General features: G+C 38.9%; 2 protein-coding genes across 5 annotated transcripts in view; both read left to right on the forward strand.

Annotated features, from left to right (window-relative positions):
* The window catches only part of CPSF6 (cleavage and polyadenylation specific factor 6), a 34,118-nt gene extending 27,521 nt beyond the window's left edge, over positions 1–6,597 (forward strand). For all 4 annotated transcript variants that reach the window (XM_027679679.1, XM_027679680.1, XM_027679681.1 and 1 more), the window contains one exon: positions 1,245–6,597. The gene's annotated coding sequence lies outside the window, so the exon portion shown is untranslated. The remainder of the gene's footprint in view (positions 1–1,244) is intronic.
* A 2,221-nt stretch (positions 6,598–8,818) lies between these two features.
* YEATS4 (YEATS domain containing 4) overlaps positions 8,819–17,769 on the forward strand; it is a 14,670-nt gene continuing 5,719 nt past the window's right edge. The window contains exons 1-4 of the mRNA XM_027680867.1: positions 8,819–8,917; positions 9,092–9,217; positions 15,982–16,064; positions 17,597–17,699. Of these exons, the coding sequence (XP_027536668.1) occupies positions 8,819–8,917; positions 9,092–9,217; positions 15,982–16,064; positions 17,597–17,699 (411 nt within the window). The remainder of the gene's footprint in view (positions 8,918–9,091; positions 9,218–15,981; positions 16,065–17,596; positions 17,700–17,769) is intronic.

Here is a 17,769-nt window from a genome sequence, read left to right on the forward strand (position 1 = left end):
GTCACTTAGCTACTAATTAATTTCAAAAGCACATAACACCTATGGAAATATTGGCCTCTGGGGAAGGAACTTCCCCAAAAGTTGATACGTTGATGACTTGGGAACGAAGTCTGTGAATAAGAAATTTCAGTTGCTGCTTTGGATTTGGACTAGTATATGCGCATACTGTAGTGTATAGAGCCTACTTGGTTGTACTTTGGGATTTTTTTAAAGTTATTATTAACAGTCACTTTTAGGAAAGGAAGAAGAAAAAATGAGTACTTAGTTTTGAAATTATTGTACTAATAGAACAATATTTGACAGCTGTGTACTGTTGCATGTTCATGAAATTGCTTCTCTAAATGTCTTGTTTTTCAAATAAACAATGTGTTGGGTGTTTTAACAATTTGATTTTAAGTATTTTGAAATTATTGAATGTTGAAATTGTGAATTATTAATGAAATTAAGATAGCTGATTGTTTTGTAATGGAATTCAACTGAAATCCAGTGTATGGAATTATACCATCCCAAGTATTTTGTGAACTTTTACAGTAATTAACTCTGAATTGTGTGGTTCCCTAATTTGCCAAAATAGATGAGAGTAGGAAGTAGGGCTTGGGTTTTTTCATAGGATGAGTAGGTGACAAAACCTGCAAATCTACAGTGTTTTATATGAAAAGTGGGTTCTTGTGCTTAAACTGCTAGCCTGTATTTTTAGATGTGAACCCCATACAGCTTGCCACTAGTCTGAAAATTTTGATTATAATGGTGTCAGATTCTGTGCACTTTTAAATGTTACTGAGCTGTGAGCCATCCATTTCATTATACAATCAGCACATTCCTTAAATGTCAAACCAGCTTAAAAATTCTGTAAGTGGACAGGTAAAAATGTAAAAGTCTAATTGTGGCAAAATTACCTTAAATTCTTGTTCAGTTACTCTTGCAGAATGCATACGTTAGGAAATGTTCTATATCAGTGTTGCCGTCAGTCATAGGAGCAGTAGTTACTTCTTTCTTTTTCATCAATACTTTAACTGTGAAATTTATATTCTTTCAACTTTTTTGTACAACAACATTAATCTTATTTTTAACTATTGTGTTAGAAAACAACACACAAACAAGTAGCTACTGCTTCTGGATATTTTGTGTTAGTTTACATCACAGTGAAGTAGATGCACGACTTGTGTATGTATAGATAAGCCAGCAATTTTCTGTGTATTATGGGGACTAGCAAAATCTACATCACAAATTTTGACACATTACAGCTGAAGGAAGAGGAACAGCGTGCAAGACAAGATACATTCTTCAAGGAAAGATGCTTGTCCAGCAGTTTGCTTCATGTGATTGAACTGAGCCTGTAAGGATTCATGGATAAAATGAACAGGAATAGATCTGAATAAAGCAAATCTGCATACATGGTAACCAGTAGCTCTTTTACTTTTTTATGTTGCTTAACTGTTTTATTTGAGGGAAACCTGTGTGATTTAAACCTTTAGCTTTTGCAACTTTATTACTGGTTATATACATTTGGCAATTATAATGTGCAAGCAATTGGAAAAAGTCAAGTAAATGCTTGTTTTTATAGTAGTTTGTTCATGTTAAACTGTTCATATGATAATGTCTGTACACAGCACCACTGATTACAGTAGATGTAGTGTTGTAATAAACTGTTTAATGGGGCTGATGTGTAAAGCTGTTCAAGTTATTTGATGTTTACACCTCAGGGAAAGTCTTGTGTTCAGCAATATTTAAAGATAATGTTACAACGGAAACATTGATGCTGTCTTCAAAAACATTGCAATAGTTCTTGCATATGCCTCAACCTAATCTTGCATTCAGCAAGTTAAACGTACTAATGTTGCGCTCTCACACTCAATTTTGATATGAAAATAGGTGGTTACATTAAACCTTTAATACTATTTTGCTTTCTAGCAGTGTTTACCTGGGTGGCTTGTGAATTTGCTAATTGACACATAAAACTGTAAAAACTGCAGCACTCTGTGGTTAGTTGTTTTGAGGAGAGATGGTCCCAAGTCTGTGATTTTTAGCACACTGAAAATTTTATCTTTCATACAGCCTTGATCCTGATTGACACTAAAGTTGATATAAACTTAAACTGTTCATGTGAACTTAAACTGCCCATAATAAGGGGTAGAAAGGTTAGGTTTAAAAAAACAAAACAAAACCCTGCAGTTGTTTACAGTTTTATAGTAATAGTGCTTGTGTGTGTTCCCTCTCTACCCCCAAGGCCGTAGCAGTCTGTACATAGTTGTATATTAGAAATGTGCCAGAAGAAACAAGATGTTACCATTTTTATGACTTTATGGGTTTGGTATTTTCTTAACACTTTGGGGTTTATTCACACATGCATATAAAAGAGAAGGTACACTTGTATGTCCTTGATCACCGATGGGCAATATTGAAATATCTTAGCAAAAAATGACGCAGATTAAATTTGTCAGATGAGGTTTTGTAAATTTACTTAAAAACAAATTAATGGAGCATTCAGTGAAAGCTGGCTTCAAATTCAAGAATTTGTTTTAAATTTCATCAGGTGTGAAATGCAAGTGAATAGGAAGTTCGTATAAGCTGCAAAAGCTTAGTTTCTGGCAGCCTTGTGCAAAGGCTCGCTTTTAGTCTATTGTAAATTGTTATGTAATGGACATACTCTGGAGTTTTCACATATTCAAATAGTTGCACTTAATGTTTTAAGTTAAGTTTCAAGACCTCAGATGGCTTTAAGAGGCAACCCTTAGAAAACTCTTGATTTCTTTTTTTACCAATTTTGAAGATTTTACAGCCAACCTAAAACGTTACCCTGTTCAGGAAAGCACTTAAATCCATTTGATTTTCCAGAGCATATCAAGCACGTGCTTACATTCCATAGATTTCAAGGAATGTAAATATATGCTTTAAGTTATCTTATTTGCATACATGAATGATTTTTATGCTTTGAGTTGAGACCAGTAGCTTGTGCAACTGCCCAAGTTTTGCAGAAGTTTGAAATGCTCTGATATTTTTGGCACCTACTATTCAACCAGGTTTCCTGCAGCCAGGTTGATGCTGTTGGACTTGGCTACAGCTTCAGACTCTGTTTTTTTTTTTCTCCTTAAATTGTGTACCTCAGTTCCTCATGCATGGGATCACTGATGTTTATTGAACTATTTGCTACTGAGAAGATATTTGACATGTTTGTTTAATCCTGTTTGAAAATGAAAACTGCCTTTAAAAATTTTGTAAAACTGAAAGCTGTGTCAAACAAGTCATGAATCACTTCCTGCTTTTTTTGTGAGTAGGTGTTGGTTACAAACAGTACTGTTGTAACTTTTTTTTCTTTACTTAAAAACATTGTTTACTACTGTGTGTAATAAGTTTAAGGAAGAAATAACCTGCCTGTAGCTGTTACATGGGGAATAGCTAATACTGGAAAGGCAGCAGGTAAGTAATGTTCCATTGAGTAGATATATTAAATTTTAAAATAAAAAAGTAACTTTACAAGCATTTTATGCAGGAATTGATATTTACTCCACACTGAAATAGTTTTAAGGAGACTGTTGCTCTTTTTACATAGAGTGTAATTTCTCACTCACATACGGATTACCATTGCTGGCAATGGACATAGCAGGGAGGGAATAGCAGGGGGTAAATAACATAAGTTAAACTGAATAATCATTGTGACTTGAGAGATGAGATCCCTGTATGAAGCCCATTATTTCTGCCTGTTCTCCAAATACTTAATTTTAACTGATACATGTACCATGTTGCAATTTAGATAATATTCTCTTGAGTGAGTGTCCTTTGTTAGATTTTTTTTTTTATAAAACAAAAAAGAAATGTACAGAAAAAAATCCAAAGACCCTGATAGACACCAAAAAGGAATATGCGTGATGTACATCATGTATAACTGGATCTGTAGTAGAATTTTTACCAAGTTTTGGTTTATTAAATGTTCATGGCGATTTCCTGTACCTGCTCAGGAGATGGCAGTTTAGAAAATAATTGACTGGTGATGATGCCATGATGGCTACTGCTCTTCTCTTTGATATTCATTCAGTTCTAATTCATCTCCTTTTGCTGATGAAAGGATGAAATAGTCTGTGAGGAAATACTTTATTTCTTTCAAATGTTGATTTTATAAGTAACATTGAAAATATTATGTTAAGGCTGTGTCCTTTATCTTGAAAGACAAAACCAACAAGTAGTGACTTAGGAGTGGTGGTGCTTTAGCAACAGTTGTTGTTCTATTGGTGATTTGTTTTTTAGATGTAGAGAGTGATTTTTTTTAAAGTAAAATTTTTATTGGACTATAGGTTTTGACAGGTCAAAAGTACTTCAGAAGAAGAACATAGCGTTTTGGAAACTGTACAGTCTTTTTTCCTCATTCCCTTTTTGCTTTCTGTGCCAATAACTTTTGTTCTGATTACATTTTGAAAAATGTTTGTCAGAACTTCAAATTTTTATTTACAGTGTGGCTTATAAGCTTAGATAGCTGTTGTTTTTGTGTTAAACAAGATATTTTTATTAAATTTAGACATTAGCTTTTTTTTTTGTGGACCGAGTGTGTTCTGGTTTTGTTCCTCTGAAATTGGTGAGGCTTAATTTTTCTAACTGTATTTTTTTACCTGATTGTTTAGTTGCATACCCAAACCCTTGTAAATGTTTTCCTAGTTGTATGTGGATAACTGGAGATTTAAATGTTGTATATACTTGTCGTCTGTGTTTCTAGTAAAATACATGGCATTCTTTATAGAAATACTTAATTCCTGATTTTCTTTTCTTATCCACTTGCTCTCTTGTGTACAGTTAAATAGACTTTGCTCCTATTTTTACTTATAGAATTTTATACATAGCCTGTTAAAATTGTCTTTGGTTCTTGTGTAAACTGAGATACAGCCTTAAATTTCCTAATACAACACTTGTTAAGATACTGTCAGTCATGTAGATTCAAATATAAAACATGCATGTTTAGGACTGGTACTCTTCAAAGATCCAAGACACTAAATTGCTTCTACATTGAAATATAAGCCTTTCAAGATGTTAGGGAAGGAAAGTATGAGTCAGTGTCCCCATACTTGAAGAAATTTCAATTCTTTCCAAAATAACAATTTTGACGTAGGAAAGAAGCAACGTGGATTCACCTAGTATTTAAATTATTTTGGTAATTGACTGCACAGGTCTTGAACTTAATGGTTGCAGCATGCTATTGAATCATGATGTTTATGCGGAAATAGTGTCTCTTGCAATTATGATGCCTTGCAATTAATATTTCAGACTGATTTCGAGTGGGTGGGGGTGTTGAGGTGGTTTTTTGGTTTTGTAGTTGTTTCCCTTTCCTTCTCTCTACCCCCTGCCCGCCCATTAAGGTCTGATATCCCATTTTTAGATTAATTTTCGTTTTAGAGGATAAATTTACTGAGGACAAGTTTGGAGCATAGTTCATCAGTTTGATGTTCTTGGGGGATTTGTCTTCCCCCATGTTGGACAAAGTACAATAAAGCTCCTTGTTGTATTTGTATATGATAAGCTTGTTAGTTCCTGAACCCATCCTATAGCCCAGTGATTGCAGTGGGTTCTAGGTTCTGGTATGACCTATGCCTGTGCTTAAATCTTTTAAAACTTCTTTGGAAATACACTAATTTTACTGAAGTCTATTGAAAATAGTAAACAGTATACCTTTGATCCCAATGGAATGGAGCATTTAAGTTGTAAAAATTCCCATCTATTTATACCGTGTAATGTGATTTTTACATGATTTCAGTATACACTTTCGAGTATATTCAACTAATAGACTTCAGCCTCACCGTCTTGTACACAATATTTTGTAATAGAAAATATTTTAAACTGTGCATATTATTCTTACATTATGAAACAGACATTCCCTTGATCTTCAAATGTAAGAAAATGAGGAATGTGTGTGCTTTTATAAATACAAGTGATTGCAAATTCAGTTTCCTTACTACTGCAGTTGTCCTTTTTTAAAATAATAAAGAAAGGGGGAAAAAAAGCCAAATGTTTTAAAGGTGAAATACATTCCTATTTGGTAAACCTTAGCAGTTTTATGACTATTATCAGCACTGCTGACTTTCTAAACAAAAGGCTGTATTGTCTTCCTGTACAATTCCATTTCCTGGTTCCTGCTTTGCTCAAGGATCTATGAGTAAACTATTCAAGAAATGGTTTGAAATACAGGAGTGGGGTTGTCTAAATTGGAATGCGGAATTGCAATGCAAAGTGTAAGGAAATGGATGCCTGCCAGAAAGCCTGACTCCAAAGGATTTTATATATATAATAAACAGTTTCCTGATGCTGGCAGGCCAAAGAATCTGTTGAACACTGGAGTTTTTGGAGACCTATATTTCTCCACAAGGTAAGACGGTATGCTAGCAAATGTGCATTTTAATACTTTTTCAGCAGAGGTACTTAATCTGTAAGTTTAGGGATCATTTCATCTTTTTAGATGTTATACTTGAAATATTGCACAACTTTTAGCTTTCATGGGTTTCTTTTTTTTCAGCCTTTAGGAGACTGTTAAGCAATTTGCTGTCCAACTTTTGTGTTGGTCTTAAACTGCAATAGTAGCTTACCTTGTATTGAAGAAATAAAGACCATTTTTATATTAAAAAATGCTTTTGTCTGTCTTCATTTCAGCTTGTCTGATGTCTTTGCACTTCTCATTATTGTCAGTCTTTTCAAATTTTCAGACATTAAAACTTGGAGCGTGGACATTCTAACAAAGTTACAGCTAGATTCTGTGCTACAATTATTTCTGAATCTAGAAATAGTTATATTCATTATTCTTGTCCTTATGTGGTCTTTAAAGACTCTTTGCAGAGTTTACAATCAATAGGAAGTGCAGACTTTTTTTTTTTAAGCCAGCCTTTTTTTTCTGTAAAATACAGTGACCCACATGTAATGTATTAACTAAACGGGAAAAAGTAAGCATGATGTGTCGAGCAATTTCAGTCTCTTAAAATTACATTTTCAGAATCAAATATCAGTATAGTAATGTTTGGAGCTGTGGTAAAACTTCTTAAAGTAAGAACTTGTGCTGGTTTAAAAGTTAACCAGCAAGGGAAAATGAACTCAATTCAAAAGAGAGATTTATAAGTCAGAATAACAATTTATTAAAATAATGCAATAAGTACAATTATACAGACAGACAATTGGTTTTAACCCACAAAACCCAAATGTATAACCCAGCACCCTGGGGTATGAACAAAAGTGGTGTACCTTGGCCCACCCCCGATTCCAAAGCAAAGGGAGAGGGGATAAACCTGCTGGTGGGAGAGCTGCTGCAGTCTGGTCAGAAGTGGTGATTGCAGTCCAGTCGAGGGTGGTGGTCCCAGTCTGGTTGAAGGCAGTGGTCTGCAGTCTGGTTGAAGGCAGTGGTCTGCAATCTTCCTCTGGATCCCACGAGAGGTGGCAAGGTTCTGAAACTCCCAGTTATATACTCTCCAGTTCAGGCGGGAGTGCTCAGTCCCTCCCTCAGAGTAGGGAATTCCATAAAAGGACATGTGGATGCTCAGTCCCTCCTCCATAAAAGGGTATCAGAGCGGGAAATTCCATATAAGGGTATCAGAGCGGGGAATTCCATAGAAGGGTACAGGAACATCTTCCCACCTTGCAGGCCTCTACTGACAACAGTTTTTGGGAAATGGCATGGAGGCTATAGAATACACAGTTTTGGGTTACACCCATCCAGTGATGAATTGGTCCCAACCGTTCTAACCAGGACAGAACTTTTTATTTGAACCTGATTTCTTGAGCTGACAAAATCTGGCAAATGTTAATCATTGCAAAGCATGTGCTTGTTGAACACAGCAGTTGTAAAACAGCTGTATGGCAGGTTGAACTTGTCAGCTCATCTCGTGCAAACAGTTGGTTTGGTACCAATGACAATAATATCCATCCTCTGATGATTTAAAACTACTTTTGGTACTGCGGTTTCATGGGCAAATGTTTTTGCTGCTAAAGCAGAGCTTTGTGTTATATAAAACACATCTGTATGTTATAGACAAAAAGCCACTAGCACTACCATACTGTGCCATCCTAGTGGTGAGCTTTTCATAATTCATAATACTTGTCAACATTTATAGCATAAAATGAGCTATATCCATTATACCATCTTAGATTGGTACCATTTTGCAGTGCTGTTGACTCCAGCTTTGGTCTGTGATGAGCCTCTAGCATTTGACAGGGGTAAGATTATGTGAGAGCACTGGTTTTCATTTGGGGGGAAAAAAAATCATTTTTATCTTTATAGCTTCAAAAAGAAGACTGAAATGTAATCTGATTGCCATGGAAGAACATTACATTCATGATTGTGCAGGTCTCTGTTGAGAAGACCCAATGCTCATTAGAAAAAGAACCTGAATTTCTTTGGGTAGTGCTCCAAACCTGCAATAATGGAAATAACATTCAGTAACTCTAAAGGGCTCAGACATTAATTTTTTTAAAATAGCAAGCAAGAGGATAGCAAAGTCAACTTGACCACTGAGTTTGCTGCTCTGTCTGAATTTCACCATTATAACCTGAATTTTTAGCAACATGAGTGTGTGTTGTAGCCTGGCTTCAATGACCAAGTGAAGATTCAGACTGAGATGGAAACAGTGTTGTGCTGTGGCTGGTGGGGCTTAGGGGACTGCAGGCTTCCTCCTGGGTTAAGGACACAGGGGAAAATCATTGCAAACTCTTGATTTTGAAAGTATCTTATTGCAATTTTCCTCCAGGTTAGGGTGTTCAGCAGTTCCAATTGCTGAATGGGAGAGAAGTGTAAAGCATCCTGTCCCCAAAAACATGGGATGTATACTCTAAGATAAACACAGTGGCGATTCAGTACATGGATGAATTCATTATGGAGGTGTTCAAGCATAGGTCAGCTAACCAGGATGCAAGACCATTAAGGTATGATTTGAAATGGTGTCGGAGAATGAGGAAGGTAAGCACTCCGAGTATGGGTTTTGTTTTCTTTCCAATAAGTTTCCTGGGGAAAATATTATCCCTTGAGTTTGATGCAAGGAAATAATTCAATAATGCCTATTAGGAAAGCTTTCTTGCTCAATTCTGCTTGCAAGAACTTTGCCTCCAACCTTTTTCAGTGTCTTCTTCATAGTTGCTGCGGATTGAAGGGCCCAGAGCCCGTGGTGAGCTGGAGGGTGAGATCGTGCTGGAATCCAGGCTTCAGCAGATTATTGTCCTTGCTTGTTCCTCTCTCCAGTGCTTAGCAATGTGGAAGCTGGTACAGAAGCTTGCTGTCTGCCACCTCAGCTGCAGGCTGACTGGCCTTAGCAAAGAGAGCTAATTTTTCCCATCTACCCTATCCTCTGAGGGCTGCAAACAAGATGAAAAATGCCAAACCCCAAAATTACCCACTCCAGGATAAATCTGTTCCTGTACTTGACTAACATCACTGTTTGGCCCTTACAAATGACTGTCAGTTTTCTGGGAGGAAAGGGCAGTAGAAGGCATTTGTGAGGTTTAGCAGAAGAGCCTAAAATAGTCACTTCTGTGAGCCTTGTGTTATTGTGCCAGCTGCAGTTGAAGGGAGATTACTGGGCTGTAGGAACTGTTTCTGTGAGGATAGCTTTGGAGATCCTGTGCACATCTGCTGTGGATTTTGCAACCCAGGCAGCAGGACAGCCGAGTCCCCAGGATGTTGTTAAGGGAAGAGGAAGTCTTCCTTTCTGCTGCTGCACCTTTTCTGAGCCATCCTCACTGAAGGCACTACTAAAGTTTCTCCTCTTGCAAAGCTGGCATTTTGCTTCATTTTCTGTCAATATAGGAATTACTGATCAGGGAGAGGCTTAAATTTTCGAAATTTGTCTCTATGGAAGTGAGAGACATCTTAAACACTTGCTGGGAAGCAGGCATTGAGTAAGGAGTTGGAAGTGTCCTTCTTTGACCTTTGTTAGTTTGGGATGGGAAGAGATGCTCAGGCTCAGAGTATTAGTGCTGTTCTCTGTCTTGTAATTTTCCCCTGGTTCATCCTTCAAACAGTTTCATAATACTGCAGCTTGTCCAGGGGAGATGGTAAGCTACAAAAGAGAGGAGCAGCAGAAAGCAAATCAAAAGCCAAAATCAGTAGAGCAAAGTCTGTGTGAAGCTGTGAAAGGCAAGTTTGTCCAGTGCAGGCTGAGTAAAGGAAGACAGAGGTATGTGTGTAGCTTATGATCACAAAGATACCTTTCTTACAGGCATTATGATATGAAATTCAGGTGCATGCAAATGAGTATCTATACCCTGAAATGCTAGACTATAACAAATCATGACACACCAGGCAAGGAAATGCTGCTTTAATTATTTTGGGGCCGGGACGTCTGTTTTGCATTGGGAATTGGCTGAGTCCCCTTGGAGGCCTGTGATATCACACTTAGAAATAAAGTAATCAACTGAGAAAGGAGTTTTGCCGAGTTAATCTCTGCATTTTTCCGAAGACAACCACCTGGTTAGCATACCATATTTGTTACAGGAATGTAGTCTGCACAGTCAACACCTCTGACAGTGGGTTTGGCGTATCCTAAAGTACTTAAAGCATGACACTACTTGATTTTCTGAATGGATCTTGACTAACAACAGAGATTAAATTCTTTACTGTGTCTGGAGTAATTATGAGTTTATGTTCATTCATGTTCTATGAGTACAGGTAAGGCCAGTGCTGCTCAGGAGACTTTTGTGTAATAGATGGACAGATTAACTGGAACTGCAAGAGGAAAAGAAAATGTATCCAGCACATTGAATTTTTATCTATTTTACCACTTGGAAGATGGAAAAGCAAGTGATTGCTTCTGAAAAATGCGAGGAAATGGGGAGACAATAAGCCTGCTCTGTGTCCAGGAAAAGTAACTTGTTGGGAGAGCCTTAGAGAGGCAACAGAAAGAGACCAAAGTGAGAGTGAGGTGGGAATATATTTCCTTTCTTTGCCTGGAGAAAGGAGGTGAAAGGTGCAGAAGCAGTGTGATGGAGTGGCAGCTGCACAGTGCAGCATGTTTATTTTCAAGGATGCTGCAAGCTGAGAGGTGCTGTGCTGCCCTTGGCCTGAGGGAGGGAGAAGAGCAGTGCTGTTAAGATTTTTTGCTTACTATATTTTTCATGATGAGTTTGAACTGGAAGCGAGTCAGAGAAGTAACATAATGTCTATGTTACATAACACGTAATATAGAAAACAGTGAGATGCTGGTCAGCTCAGACTTAAATGCTGAGACACAAATTATATGGTGTTTAAGGAACTAATCAAAGTTCTCTACCTTTTTTACTCTGGTCTTTTTCTGCTCCTGGAGAGACTGTGAAAAACAGTTTTAGCCCAGGAGAAATAGAGTTCTCTTTCCTGCAGATAGAGGATTGCTATTCCTTTTAATTATGTGAATCTGCTAATGCGTCTCTTCTGAACAATTTGCAGAAAATTATTAGCATGATGATGATGATGATGATTAGCACTTTGCTTCCCATCAGACTGCTGGAAGTCTTGTAAACCTTGTGCCCTTTGTATAAATGGGAAGTAAAATTAATTTCTTTTCATACAGGTCTTCCCGGTTTTACAAAAAGGATTCAGGGTAAACAGATGGTTTTAAAAATTATATATTGCTGAACAATTTTCAAAACAATTTGAATCTACTTAGCACTGGCACCCATTGAGTAGATTTTTTCTTTTTATCCTGTATATTAATGGTGAAGGTGTTCTGTCACACAAGGAAGAATATGTTCAAAATGGGGTAGATATGCAAATGGAGTGTAAAAGGGCTCTTTCTGCCATCTAGCGGCATGAAAAAAACACTCCTTTGCTTAATTTATAATCCCATTAATTATTGTGTCTGCACTGTCAGCAGAACTGTGATAATCCTCAACTGTCCTAATTTTAAGAAGATAGCAGTCACTTTTTCCCCCCACTTTTCCACAAAATAAACAAGCTGTATTTTCTTTTCCTTGCCTTGACACCTCGTGAAAAAGCTCTTGTTTATTGCCTTATTTTCTGCATATTATTTTGAATGCCTTTTGAGTGTACTGCTCTAAAAGTCATGTGTGTTTTCCTGTATAATACACTTGGAGTGAAAGAAATTCTTCAATGCTCAGAAACCTTTATTTGACACTAAAAACACTGGAAAAAGATACTGTCCACACAGGCAGATAAAATGTTGCTTGTAGTGGAATGCATCTCTAAAATCCATCAGAAGAAGGATGGGTTCCCATGTAGAACAGGCAGCATTTATCTCTGAAGGAGCAGAGGGCTCTACAGAGTTACTGCATTTCAGAATGTTTTAACTGATGCTTAAAACTGATTTCTGAGGCTTGCTGGTATTCACTTTCCCTGTTAACTGTCTACTTCTTTTTGACAGCTACCCATGCCACCTTTTACAGTCTGCAGACTGTGCTTCACTTAAAAAATAAATAGCTCTGCCTGATGTGTTGCAGCTCCACACTGGTAGGAGGGGATGAAAACAGACCATTCATACCAAACAGGATCCCTATTCATGGATCAAGTTGTAAGGGACTTGGGCTCCCACCTCAAAAAGTTAATTGGAGCCTAAACATAATTAAAACTGCAGTTCTCACTTTTCTGAAAGTCATTTAGCCTGGAATCTTTGCAAGATGTAGATTCACAGCCCCCACTTTCTCAAAGACCTGTAGTGTAAGGGTAATGAAAATGGTGAATGGTGTAGAATGGCCAACAGAACCCTGCAAAAGAAACTGTTGAAAATAATGTCTAAATTGTGTGATGGGTTCTTTTTTTAATATGTGAAGTCCTTGAATCATAAGGGTCAGAGAAGGCCAGTGTTTTATTAGCAGCTATAAAAAGCTGTATTTTGAGCTTCTCTGTGTAAGCTCCATAATGATTAAAGCTATCTACTGACTGGCTTTCCATCTCAGCAGGAGAAAATTTTCTTGGTGTTTCTTTCACAGTGGTAACTGTATGATACTTCAGAAAAAGAACTTCTGTTTTTTTTAAGTGGAATCCCTCCTGCACCCTCATAATTTCAAGTTATCCCCTGCCTATTCCATTTAGTTAAGTAATTTATCATATTTTAAAATTAATTTTATGCCTTTTTTCAAAATTAATTTAGAAATATAACTTAACCTCTACATTATCATCTCCTTTTTTTTTTTTTAGTTATAATTACAGCAATAGATAGCTCAGATTTTTAACTGTGAGGGGCTTGGGTGCATTACTGAAGCAGGGAAGGTTTCTAAAAATTCAGGTCTTTAATTAGGGAAAAAGTATCAAGTTGCCAAAACAATGTTATCACCAAATTAAATTGGTAGTCAGTTAAACCAATTAGGGCTGGTGAGAGAGATGGCGGTATACCATTCATTGCTGGAGCCAGGTTTGTGCTACCTCCACCTGCACCTGATCCTTGGAGCAGGTGGCCTTTTCCCCCACGCAGTTTGTCCTTTCCAAGACTGGAAGAAGTTTGAGAAAAGTCTTACATGACATTTCTGTAAGGTCAACTCCTGTGAGACTGTGTGTAATCCCCTTACAAAGAATAAAAATGTTCCCGTCTCTTTTTAGCTTGGGGGAGGGCGGAAGGAGAGGAAAGCTTAAACCCACAATTTTAGAATTGAACTTTGGAGTGACCTAACCTGGGCAAGGACACTGAGGAACCTGGTAATTTTGCTGAGAGTGTGGAGTTGGAAGTTGTTCTTTATTTGTCAAATATGCCAGTATCCATGTGCTGTCTGAGGGCGGCTGACAGGTGAAGGGCTCAGCTCTCTGAGAAGCAGCCACCTCCCTTTACATGTCTCATTTCTTTCACAACAGTGGCTTATGATAAAGCTTTGCCTAAATTGCACACTTGGACAGAGGCTGGGCTCAACAGTTACGGTGACAGATCATGTGCAGCAGTTCCCAAAAACAGGATGGTAGAAGCAGGTTCAACACCTAGGTTCTCCAGGGCCCTCCCAGCCCTTTGCTATAGACAGGAACCTGGCTAACATGGTCCAGTTCAAACAATCCCATCAGTTTCCAGTCTCTCCCATGTCATCTTGTTATGCAGATTTTTTTCATTGAACATATTCCTACAAAGGTTTTCCCACCATAGCCACAACCTGCTTGTGACTCTGAAATTAAGTGACTGCTTTGAAGATCGCTCCATTTGAGATTATTTCTTTTATTTCAGTAGGCACAGAGCATGTGTCCAGTGCCACTTCCTCCACTTCTTTTCTGAAATGTGCTTCCATTCTGGTAACAACATTCAAGCCTGTGAACATTCGGATAATAAATCCATTAAGTATTCTTTTGATGAACAAATCTTTGTATGAGGTTTAAAAAAATGGAATTTATTTCTTTTTCATTCACCTATATCTGTCTTCTCTGTGATTAGCCATGCTTTTAGGTAAAACAGGTTGGGAATGGTGTGGGTGTCTTTTAGCCTTCCATACTTCATTGCAAGGGCCCCACAAGAAAGCAAAGTAGCAAGAAAGAATGGAAAATGCTGCCTGGGATATGAAGCTCTGTCCTGTCCTGGGGCATCCGACTGTATCTTTTAACCTCTTTCATGATTTATCTTACAACTTCTTAAGGTTTTTCTGGATCGTTTGCGCCCACACTTCCTACAGGAAGTCTGTCCCACTCCTCCCATGCTCCAGGGGTTAAGGGGTTACAAATCAAAGCCACTGCCTGAATTTCTTCTTGGCTAGATTATATTAATTTGATTTTTGTGCTGATGTTGCTCTCTATCTAGTTATTTCCCTTCCCATTGCACTTAACCCCTGAAGGCATTCACAACAGCTAGTTAATAATTCTTCTGCCTCTATTTTAGGCAAATTTGTTTAAGGAGTCTCTGGCCTTCTTTAGAACACATGGTGTTTACACCCACTTGCCCTGTTCTTGCATATTTGCTTTTCCGTTAATTTTTCCTATAAAAGGAGATAATACACTAAATATTAAGAAGAAATGTTACACTGTGAGGGTGGTGAGACACTGGAACAGGTTGCACAGAGAATTTCTGGATGTCTCATCCCTGGAAATGTTTGGGATCAGGTTGGATGGAGCTCTGAGCAACCTGGTCCAGTGGAAGGTGTCCCTGTCCATCGCCAGGGGGTTGGAACTAGATGGTCTTTAAGGTACCTCCCAACCCAAACCATTTTATTACATATTCTTTTAACAGAAAGAAGCCTTCTGGACCAAATAACTTTTGGGGACACAGCCTGGGGCTCTGTGAGTCCAGAGGGGACATGGGGTGGGCATTTCCATTTAACAAGCTTTGTTAAAGTGAGCAGGTCCACGTGAATGCCAGAGTTTAGAGGTTAGGATGAGCATGGCCACATGCCTAAAGCTCTGCTTCTGCCTCAGTGAGCAGGGAAAAGCTCCATGTGAGCGTGCCTGGCAGCAGAGGTAAGGTAAGCAGGACTGTTTGGCTGTATCTGCAGTGGCCAGAAGCACCCTCAGGCCACCTGTGAGAGCAGTTCTGCCCGCTACAGCTATTGACAGCATCAAAACAGGACAGGAGCTGCTGCTACAGAGCACACCTTGCCTGCCACTGCCCACCTGCTGGTCCTCATCCCAAGAGACGTGTGTGCAGCTGTGTCACCTGCACTCATATGAGTACGAGCCAGAAAAGAGACAAGGTCATATTTAGCAGAGTATTTTTTTTGGCCATTCCCAGTGTCTGCATTTTCACCCTTAGGGCAGTAACAGTGGTGAGAGGGCCCTAAGACTGTGCTCGTTTCCCAAGTTTTCTGTATGAAAGCTCACTTGCACTTCATTTCTGTTCAGGAGAAGGTCACCATTGATTAAATATGGTTAAAACCATGGCACAAATTGGGCCATGGAGTATTTTCCTCTGTCATTTTTATGGAAATATACGTTGGGCTTGATTTGTGCTTCTATATATAGAGAACAATGCACAGAAGCATACTAGAATATATTTCTAACAGTAGAAAATACTGTGTCGGACTTCTTTAAGTTAAGACATACTGCATGTGTTTTTCATATTTGGTTCAATTAAAGAATAAAAGGACCACTCCCTATAATGTGCATTCTCTATATAATCCTCTTATTTTCTGAATCAGAATCATGGCTCTTACAGACCAACAGCTGCTGGTGGCACAGTGGTGGCAGGGGGCCAAGCACATGTGCAATACCCCCTGCTCAGGTGAGCTCAGTTTCTACTGGTGGTGCTGTGGTGGGCTGCCCTCTCATATTCCAGTTGCAAGTAGATTAGCAAAGGTTGGTTACATCTCTATCTTTAAAAATCAAAGCAGAACAACATTCAAGCCCACCCTTTGCAAAGGAAAATCTGTAGGGCAGTCATGCACACACAAGAGGAAAAGGTTTCTTTAGAGTCAGAACTGCATCATCTCCCCTTCTTGTTCATCTTGTTACTGGAATGAAGAGTTTTCCACAGAAGCCATTTATTAATTAGAAGTTAAATTAACCTCAGAAGATTTTTCTTTGAAGACAGCGAGAGCTTGACCACTTGCCGAAGACTGGCCCCTGATATATATTTGCTGAATATGTATCAGCAAATATCTGAAATACAGCATCCTCTTGCAGCCTAGTTGGTTTTGCATCATTTATGGGCTTGTTTCACTGGACTTATTCTGCTCACTCTGTAACTGAAAGTTGCCAGAGGAAAGTTCTTCACTTTTCCTCAGAAACTAAAAAGAAGCCCACAGAAATTGCCACATATCTCCAGCTCTCGGTTCTTGTAATCAACAGGATGATGTCCTACCAAAGGTGGTGATATCCTATATACTCCAGAGATGTACAAAGGTTTCTGGAGCAGACAGCCCACAGATGAAATATTTTGAAGTTCAGAGCAGCTGCACAACTATGAGCATACTTGTCACTGTCTTTTTTTCATTTTTTTAGTGACTTCCATAGGCATTTCCCTCCCACTGTACCTATCTTGCCGGCACATACTATACCCTCACTGGGACTTCTTTTTTTCAGGATGTCTCATTTAACCAGGCAGTGTGTGGGTCCCTGGAAATGACATGCAATAAAATAGTGAACACCAACACATAGCAGCAAAGGGTGTGTCTGCAGACAGTTAAAAGTAAAAATACAAAAAGGAGAAAAAAAGTTTATCTAATTCCCTTCTTCATTCTTTAAGTACTACTGAGCTCAGACAGAACAGCATGTGACCTGCGTGCAGAGGACTGTGAGTGATGGAAGTGGCATGAGTGTGTGGTATCTCCTGCATTTGTAGGACATGAGCAGCCAACTTGGGGGTGTTGGTGGATGAGAACTTTGGCATGGCACAACAGTGTGCACTTGCAGCCCAGAAAGCCGTGTCCTGGGCTGCATCAAAAGCAGTGTGGCCGGCAGGTCCAGGGAGGTGATTCTGCCCCTCTACTCTGCTACCATGAGATTCCCCCAGGAGTGCTGCATCCATCTCTGGGGTCCCCAGTGTAAGAAGGACATGAACCTGTTGGTGCAAGGGAGGCCATTAAGGTCAGAGGGATGGAGCACCTCTCCTATAAAGACAGGCTGAGGGTTGGGGTTGTTCAGCCTGGAGAAGGCTCCAGGGAAACCTTAAACCAGCTGTCCAGTACCTTAAAGGGGCCTTCAAGAGAGCTGGAGAGGGACAGTTTTGCAAGGGCTAGTGACAGGATAAGGGGTAATGGCTTTAAACTGAGAGTAGATTTAAATTAGATATAAGAAGGAAATTCTTCTCTATAGGGGTAGTGAGGCACTGGAACAGGTTGCCCAGAGAAGCTTTGGATGCCCCATCAGTGGAAGTGTTCAAGGCCAGACTGGCTGGGGCTTTGAGCCTCCTGGTCTAGTGGGTGTCCTTGCCCACGGCGGGGGGGAATAGGAAGTGGATGGCCTTTACGGTCCCTGCCATGACGTTC

The sequence above is a fragment of the Neopelma chrysocephalum genome, unplaced genomic scaffold, assembly GCF_003984885.1.
Source record: "Neopelma chrysocephalum unplaced genomic scaffold, ASM398488v2 Primary Assembly neopelma1_59, whole genome shotgun sequence".
NCBI classification, from domain to species: Eukaryota; Metazoa; Chordata; class Aves; order Passeriformes; family Pipridae; genus Neopelma; species Neopelma chrysocephalum.